This window comes from Pteropus alecto, unplaced genomic scaffold, assembly GCF_000325575.1.
Source record: "Pteropus alecto unplaced genomic scaffold, ASM32557v1 scaffold75, whole genome shotgun sequence".
Taxonomy (NCBI): domain Eukaryota; kingdom Metazoa; phylum Chordata; class Mammalia; order Chiroptera; family Pteropodidae; genus Pteropus; species Pteropus alecto.
The window spans coordinates 22381963-22391572 of NW_006440638.1; the positions used below are offsets into that span (position 1 = coordinate 22381963).

Below are 9610 nucleotides of genomic sequence, written 5' to 3' on the forward strand. Positions count from 1 at the left end.
AAAATTTTAAAATTTTATGTTGAAATGAGTTTTCATGTGTAAACTTAATGGGCTTACTTGAAGGGAATGTGCAATATGAATGATGCATGGTGTTTTCTTAAACTTGCTTTTTGGTAATAGTAAATGTTTTGAAGATGGGCTTTTCAAATGTTAGGGAGTACTAAGATTGATAGCTTTGCAAATTGGTTTTAAGTATTTAGAATTTATAACTATCATCATGTTGCAAAATAATTGATTTTGGAATGGCTTACTTCCTTTTGTAGTAATTCAAAAATATTATGACAGCTATAGTTTTATAGTAAGCATAAAAACCAGTGAGGTAAGTTCAATGAGGTAAGGTTAGTGTTGGAAGTTTTATTAACAAAAACTTTAAGTATTAACACATGAGTTACAATTCCCATGTGTTTTCAGAAATTTGCTGGAACTGAACTGAACATTAAATTTTGAACTTTGGACTAGTCACTTAAAACCACCTAATTTTAGTGTAAGAAGTAGCCAAAAACTAAAGTATGAAAACAGGCTTTATAAAGTTGGCTGGATTGTTAACCCACATATGATATGAATTCTTCCATGTAGGTGATACGAAGTACTCTTAACCTAGCATTGTTTTCTTCAAGTAGGTGGCATGTGGGACGTGGGTATAATTTTTTGACAGGTAAGTAAGACAAAATGTGTCTTTACAACCTGAAAATCTCAACTGTGTTATTAACAAGCTGGTGATTGTAACTTAACTTTTATAAAAACAGTGTGTGGTTATGCAATACTAAATATCCCTGAATTTTATTTTTTGAATTAAAATTGTATGAGAACAGACTTATAATTTAAGAGAAAGGTATATTGTAAATTATGAAGCACTTTATAATACAGCCATTATTGTTTCTCTTTGTGCCATCTAAATATCCTAAAAATATAGGTTTTCCCTCTGGTCAGAAGTGAGATCATATAGTCTTTTTCCCCCACTAAGTATCACTCTACTGACTTCAGTGATTAACAGAAGGGTAAATGCATCATTGACATTAACTAGCTGCCTTGAAAAGCTTAAAAGTATAATTGAAATAATCAAATCTCTTGTTACTCATGACTGACGGGGGGAGAGACCTTATAACCGAAGACTGAAAACCAAGGACCCTTTTAAGAAAGGGATTTCTCTTGATATTCAACTATATAGATGTCTTCTGCTTACATGTTTTCGTTAACTTGATCTTAGACAGCTACGTCTAAGTGGGAGTAAATCTATAAATGTGCAGAGATGTCCTAATTAGTCTTCTGGAGGAATGTTGGTATAATTACAGGACTGCTCATCCACACATTTGTTAGACTCTAGTCCAGATTTTGTTGTCTTAGGAGCTTCCAGGTCATGTAGCCATTTACCCTTTGGATGTTTTTTTAGCATCTCAGATTACATATACCTAATTAGGAACTCTTGATTTCTACCATCAAATCCAATTCTCCCCCTAGTCTTTTCCAGCACAGGGAATAATTCCACTGTCTACGGAGTTGCTCCAGCCAGTAACCCAGGAGTTATCTTTGGTTCCTTCTTTCCTTTTACTCCTGTACATAGAAACTCTCAGTTCTGCCAGCCACTTCCTGATTATATCTCAAAATATGTCTCAAACACAGCCACGTTCTCCCTCTCCACCACCTTCATCCTAGTTGTGGCTGCCACTCTCTGGTTGATTGCAGTAGCTCACTACCTGTCCCCATTCTCCATTCTTGCCCCCTGGTGTCTGTTCATAGAACAGCATCAGCTTGTTCTGTCCTTGGCCAATAAAAAGACTCTATTGGTCATTAATATTTATTTCCTTGCTTTGTGGTTCAATGAGGTATTCTGTTCTCACTTCTGTGTTTCTTCCCGCAGACCTAAAATCAGTCATTCCTTCAATAAAATGGATTTATTTTAGTGAGAAATTGTTTTTAGAAACCACATTCTGGGTGCTTGGTGTGGGTACTCATTGCTACTGGTCACTTTTTTCTAAGTCTTTTTAATGGGCAAAGCTAGAAAATAAATTTTTAAAAGAGAAAGTACATCGTGTGTTCATACTTATTAGTATTATAGGGCTTTTTTTTAAGATCAAAATTTATTGAAATCTGGAATTATCTTGAACACAGCGGAATGGGTATAAAGCACAACTTATTTAAAGATCAGCAAAGACATTTAGTATTCCAAGATCGTACAGTAAAGAGTAGCCATCAGTTAAATAGACCATTTTACTGAATACCAAGGTGTTGGCACAGGTTTGATTTATAATAGATAATACATATTTGTTAAATCACAAATTTTATTATTTTTGTATGCATACAAACACACACATATGGGTTTTCACTAATAAGTACAGATAAGCACAAATTAGCCTTTTGTCAGTCCAATTTTTTACAAAGATTTTACATAAATTCTTAGATTTTATATTTGTATTACTTCCTTCTTATCCTAAAAATCTGGCTTTCTAATGATATTGACATAATACATATTTGCTCTACTCACCCCCAACTTCACAAATGTACGGTACAATAAATCATAGAGTCTTATTAAAAGACTGCTTCTAACCTAGAATAATGCCTGACACAAAATCAATTCTTTATGTTTGTCAAATGAATGAATAAATCTAGGTACTGGAGATAATAGTACCCACAGAGAAGGGAAATCTGAAAAAATAGCTCTAGATGTCAAAGAACAGAAGGATATAACCCAAACATCGGGTAAGAGATGGACATACTCTTATCCATGTAGCATTTTTGATGGTACAGCTATGGAAGGACATTTTTTTCTGAACAGCAACTTTTGCTATAATTAGAGATTGGTATGAAATAACTTTTAAAAAGCAAGGATTATTCTGAAATCTTTCAGCAAGACTCCAGAAAGATTATGCTAACTAAATCACGAAGCCAGTTAGGTCATTGACACTTATGTGGTTCTCTTTGGTAGAGATCAGTAGCCTCTGATGGTTAGAGCAGGGAAGGCTGTAGGACTTCTGACCTTGCCTCAGGTAGTACATCACAATTGTACAACTCTGTCCCTTGGATTTCTAGCTCTCTGTTTTTTTTTTTTGTTTTTTTTTTTGAGGCTACAAAATGTTCACGGTAGGTCAGTGTGATGATATTTCCTGTGGCAGGGCTCAGACAACCTTGTTTGCTCTTGGGCCAGAATCCTTTCTGAAGCATCTATACACAGGATAGATAGAAATCTAAGGATTCAAACTTTTGGGCTTACTAGTCAGTCATGGACCTGCATTGTCCAGCATGATAGCCATCAGCCACATGTGGCTATTGAGCACCTGAAATGGGGCTAGTTCTAATTGAGATATGCTGAAAGTGTAAAGTAAATGCTAGATTTTGAAGACAATACAAAAAAAGAATGTAAAATGTCATCAATTTTTGCATATTCATTACATGCTAAATAATAACATTTTGAATACAGTGGTTTAAATGAAATATATTTACCCTTTTTAAAAAACCTTTTTAACACAACTATTAGAGAATTTAAAATTATAGATATGGCTTGCCTCATATTTCCATTGGACACACCATCTTAAATCTTGTTCCTGGAAGAGTGGGAGTCCCTGTGCAACATTTCTAGCCAATCCACACATCTGAAACACCACTCACTTCACCAAGAAAAAATCACTCCTCACATCAATTATGTTAATTAACCAAATTTCAGGTGTTCATCAAATCTAAAGAATATCGAGACACCTTTGAAAGCTGACTCTGGCATGTCAGCTTTTAATTAAAGTTTTTCACAGGCTAATTATTCCCGATTGGGAAATGCACCCATCAACCCACCCATCCAGACATCCCTCCACATAGACACACATATCATACAGGGTATGCTGAAATATTTTAAAGTAAATGACAGACAATATAACACCCTGGTACATGTTAGAGCACGAAACCTTATTTGCCGGCTCTCCACTTTTCCTGAGGGCTGTTGATTAGCAACCTTTATTGCATTCCTACAGTATATAAATCACTGAGTTAGAGGCTGTGGATAGCAGAATAATAAAATATAATAACAATAGCAAAAATTTATTGAGTGTTTCTGGGTGCCTGGCACTGTGCTAAGGACATTGCATGTTATTTAATTTAATCTCAAAATAACTCGATGAAGGAGGTATTGTTATTATCCTATTTTGCTTATAACCTTAGTTTTGCTCCCAACATTTGGAAGGGCTGTGGATAAGTCCATGGCCATTGCCATGAGTTGCTTGAACACACGTATTTGTAATGCAGAAACTTTTGCAAGACAGAGTCGTCCATTTGAGCTACTTATCTATACAAACTGAAGTTCAAGCAATGAGTTTAAGAGGACTCTTACTCTTCAGCCTCTTTCTTTCTTTTCCCCAAGGCCTTGATCTTTAACTTCTGTTTCCATTCTCTAGAGTTCTACTACCTCTTCATTTTAGCTCTGTCCTTGCTCTCTGTCATTTTCCCCTTCTTTGGATTTGAAGTGAAATGATAGAGGAAAGTAGATTTTGAGATCTTGCACATAGAAGGAGTAGAGGGAGGTGCAATGGCCCTATTCCTTTTAGGTTCATGGTTATCTCTAAAACAAACCTTTCTAGTTTTAAAGTGCTTATTTCTTAACAAAAACAGGGGAAATTATTATAAGAATTTTTGAGTAGTTTAACACATCATTGTTAGTCCAACCCATTGAGGGCTGGGAATTGGTAGGAAGATAAGTGGTGGATGTTTCTCCTTCTTGTGGTCTCTGGAGGGTCCAGATTTATGGAGGTTCTGCCATCTTGTACCTGTACCATCTGGAAAGTGTAGCTTCCAAGATTTCTGTGGAAGGGGAAGGGCGGGTGGGGGTGGCATGGACAGGAAGTGATATATATCACTTTGTTTATGTTTCATGAAAAAAGCAAATGGCTCCATCTTCCTATGAGGGGGCTGGGAAGGGAGATCGTCTCTGTGTTCAGGAAGGAAAGGAAAATTGGATGTGAATGAGAAGTAGTGGTTACTACCACGTCAAGTTTTAGATTTTAGGTTTAGTGTTTTTGTCCTCGGAGGCTGTGTACATTATGCATACTTCCAACTTTGAAACTGTCTTCCCCATTTGAATGATTGCAAGTTGAATCAAATTCAAATATACTCTTAACCCAAATCTACTATTATGAAGAACAAACACACAAAACTTTGAATGTGAAATAAAACTATATTGGGAGCTTTTGTGAGTGTTCTAGTTTCACTTTCTTTTAAAGTTGCTCTTTGTGATAGCATGTTTATTCAGTTCCTGAAGTGTTGTCAAGTAAGTAGTATTTAATCTGTGAAAAATTTCAAGTGGCCCCTTTTTCTCTCTTAAGTGTGTTTTTTTTTTTTCAAGTGTTACTGTAGTCATTTTAAAATGAAAATGAACCGTTTGATTTAAAAAAAAAATTATTTATGGCATATCAAGTAGCACTTAGTGTTTTGTCACAACATTGAAACTGTTTCTGAAGGCCCATGTAAAATATGGCAGAGAGGTCAGGAGGCTTATGTAGAGAACTTCTACAAACATACCTCACCATTGGAACTGGTTATAATTCCTGGGTGCTGACATAAAGATTAATAATGTTTAACTCTGATTTTGGCAATTTTTGCCAATTTCATTGCCATGGTCCTTTTCTTTCAACTTATTACCTGGAACTGAAGTGATAACAAATGTTTCATGTTTTATACTGCCAGATAAAAGGTTAAATTGTCATATGTTATATGCTCTTAAACACACACACACACACACACACACACACACACACACACACACACACACAGAACTGGATCAGAGAAAACATACTATGGCCTCCTGCTGACTTTCAGGCTGTGCCTGTTATTGTCATGACAAGGGCACCAACTCAGGATGTGGGCACGCACGCGCGCAACACACACACCACACACACACACACACACACAGAACTGGATCAGAAGGAAATTAATAATTCTCCTAAAATGAAAAGATTGTCCTAGTTTTAACATGAGGTGACTAGTTCCCATGCGGTTAAGTCATATGTAAAAATTGGAAATTCAACCTATGGGTCTTTGTGCACTGGATATCATACAGTTCTAATTTTCTTTTGTTTTTTCTGGGAAATGATGGTGCTTTTTGCTTTGCCAAGTTTTATTATTGAGTCAACTGCCAAAGTTTAAGAGAGAGTCAAGGGCCCTTAAAATTATTTGGTGTTGAGTGAAGAGGCAAAGAAAAGTATTTCATAGTCCCAAACATTTTAGCTTTTATGTCTCTACCTGATGTTGGAATATAATCTAAACTTCAAGGCTTTTCTGATTCTTTTTTAAATGATATACGCTGTTGAGTGAACTCCAAATATTACTGAGGGGAACTTTAATCCTACTCATTGATACTCAGTTTGAAACTGCATATTCTAATTTTTAATAGACTATATTCTTTCTTGCCTGAATTTCCCTCTATTTAAACTTCTGTGCTTCAGAAGATCTGTGTGCTTTCTTGTGGTTTTGTACCATCTGGAAGTTAAAATTTGACTTTAGAAATGATATTATACTTCCTTACTGCAAACTGGGCTAATATTGGTTGAGAATTGGATGCAGTTCAGGTCAAAGTTTTGTCTTAAAAAAAGGTCTTTAAGCTTTGTTTCTTGATTGTAGGAGACTGTGCAAAGCTGTAAAGATAGAGTGAAGGTGATCGAAGGGCACAATTCAAATTCCTTTGAAGCTAAGTACATGCTTTTGGGTGCATGGAAAATAAACTCCCAAGCAAGAGACCTCATCTGGCACAGAATCCCTCTTGCCTTATAGAGTTTGGGTGTTACGAGTAGTATGTTGATTACGACTATTCTTGTTCTCTGTTTTATTCCTGGAGAAATATTCTTACAGCTAGAGTTGTTTTTTGTCTCTTCTGGGTTCAGGAAGATGCAGCAGGGCATTGATAGATCATGCATGGTGAGAAGGCACTACAGTTGTTAAGTGTAGTATTCATCAGTACAGAGCCTTTTTTTCTAAACAGTCTTCAACACCGCTCATTACTTCCCATATTGTAATGTATTTATTTTGCACTTTAGGATTTTGAGAATTTTCTTTAGTCCAGATATAGACCATCCATCTTCGATAGCTAGAATGCAAGGCTAGTGGGATCGTGGTTTCTTTTCAAATTCACACTGAGTCCTGGACAGCCTCAGTGCAAATCTCTACAAAGGAATGTAACCCCTTATAGTCACCGCTATAATCTGGAGTGCTCAGCATGTCCTTCCAATTTCTAAGGAACCCACCAAATGCCATTCTTTATGTATAAACTAAAAATCATTTTTTCACCAGATATGATGAAAATTCAAGGACAAGCATTGGTGTCGTTCCAAGTTGGTAGGTGAAGATAACTTTAAACAAAGATAATAAGCCACTTGAGAATCTGGGATGTTTAAACTTTAGTGCAATTATCATGAATTCTCATTTAGGAAAGGGAAGATCTCCAGGACGTGAGCATCCCCTTCACCTTCCCAGCCCTTAGATCTCTATGGTCATTGTGTGAGCAGAGGCATCGAATGTTGGAAGAATTTGCGGTTCTCACCCTCTGCAGTCGCAGAGTGTTCACTCTGTCTTATAATGCAGTCAGAGTCGTTCTGCCAAGTGAGCTTCAAGCACTTGTCGTCACTCCTGTCTTTGCTGAGACTTTCCAGCTTCATCCTCCTCTCTGGGTCAGAAATTGGAAAACTCTCTACTCACCTGCCTACCTGTCACTTTTGACCTTTAGAAACACAACTTTGACACCCTTTTCTTGGAAAGGCATAAGAAAAGGAGATTGTACTCTGGTAACTTTTTTATCTCTAATATCCTCATCCTTCCCTGATGTATTCTACTTAAGACTGATTTCTGCGTGAGGTAGAATCATAAAATGTCAGGCACTTAGATACTATCTGTTCTAACCTCTTTGTTTTACACATGAAGAAACTGAGGTTGAGAGGCTGGGGATGGAGTGGGGAAGTCTTTATTTGTCTTGATCCTCACAGCTAGATAGAAACAGAACCCAGCCTAAAACCTAATGTCCTTCTTCCATTGTTCTAAGTTGAGCATTTTGACTCTGCGTCTCTTAGTATTTACATATCAAAATTTATTTTGGCTTGTTATAGTATTCCTGCATTCTTTTTTTAAAATTTTTTAAAATTTTTTATTTTTTTCCTTTTTATCCAAATTTTACTTGCTGTTAGTGTAAAGAGCAAAATTTGCTGAGATGCAGCAGCCCCCTACTTACCCTTGTTTCATTTCTTCTTCCCCAAGACAACCCATTTTAATTCTTTTTGCCTGGTTATTTTGATATCTCTAAATAGCATGCTTGTATCACTACTCCCTGATTGATGATGTGTAGCTACTATCTTATCAAATTCTTTCCTGGTATGGAGGGTGAGGATTAAAGTCTTCCATCACCCCCATGCCCCACATCACCCATGTATATTTTTTTACATATGATCTTTGGAATATTAAATTTAAAAAATAAAGCTTATGTTTCTTCATTTTATTACTGATATTTGAAAAGCAGGGTTGTAATAATCTAATTTTTGAGCTAAGGTAAGAATTTTTTGTATGCTTTGTTTTTTTTTATCTTTAGTATTTGGAAAGCAGTCTTGCATAAAGCTGGCAAATGAGTGTCATTTCCACAACATTTTCTTCCTTCAGCAGCATTTACTTCCTCTTAGCAACATGTATTTTTCTAATTTAGGAGTGTTTCTCTACATGTCAATCTTGTTCTTCCAGATGTCTGTGGCATGTTCTCCAATTCCTGGAGGATGCTGCAGATCGAGCAGCGTTGTATCCTCCCTAGGCTCTCAAAGACAGAGAATTACTGTGCTTTGTTTCCTAGCTTATGGTTTCATAACATGGAGACATGCATTTTATAACTTTATATTATATTTTATAATGTGTTATTTCATATAAACCTATAGTAAAAAGTGTATCACTGTTCAGATACACACACAATAAGACTTTAAGGTAGATATAGGCTGTTAAAGTGCATGGCATCGAGGTGCCCCTGAGCAAAGATTTGATCCTCGGAAAGCTACTGCTGCCCCACCCCCCTCAGGGCATGACTGGTGGTAACTGATGACTTCTGTGTAAAACCACCACTTCTTTTCTTTTTCCCGATTTCAGGTAGATGCGCTTAGATTACGACTGGAAGAAAAAGAATCTTTTCTCAATAAAAAAACGAAACAGCTTCAGGACCTCACAGAAGAGAAGGGGACACTGGCTGGAGAGATTCGAGACATGAAGGATATGTTAGAAGTAAAGGAAAGAAAAATCAATGTTCTTCAGAAAAAGGTGAGTGGCTGACATAATCCCTCAGGGTGGGAATTGGTATCATCCATGCTTTGTCATTTCAGAGAAATTTTTGAGCATGTTGAAGGAAGAAAGTATTTTTTAAGAATTTTAGATTAGGAAGTATAAACACTTTTTTTTGGTATTTGATTACCTGAAAACTAAATAGTGATGATATTTTTTCATTTGCCAGCTTAAACATGGAGATAATTGTACAAATTTAGATAAAAGTATACAATAATAAAAAATCCCAAAAGTTAATCTTTTCTTTTTCCTTACAGAGAATTGAGTGAAGTATTTTGTGGGTCTTAAAGGTATTTTGGATGTATTTTGCATTTACATAAACTTTAATAGATTCTTT

At 36.0% G+C, this 9610-nt stretch overlaps 1 protein-coding gene across 12 annotated transcripts in view; it reads left to right on the plus strand.

Annotated features, from left to right (window-relative positions):
- The window catches only part of ERC2 (ELKS/RAB6-interacting/CAST family member 2), an 890290-nt gene that overhangs the window by 334592 nt on the left and 546088 nt on the right, over nucleotides 1-9610 (plus strand). For all 12 annotated transcript variants that reach the window (XR_003047987.1, XR_003047989.1, XR_003047988.1 and 9 more), the window contains exon 7: nucleotides 9085-9252. Coding sequence is in view for 9 of the 12 variants with exons in the window: in XM_025050722.1 (XP_024906490.1) it covers nucleotides 9085-9252 (168 nt within the window). In the remaining 3 variants the exon portion in view is untranslated. The remainder of the gene's footprint in view (nucleotides 1-9084; nucleotides 9253-9610) is intronic.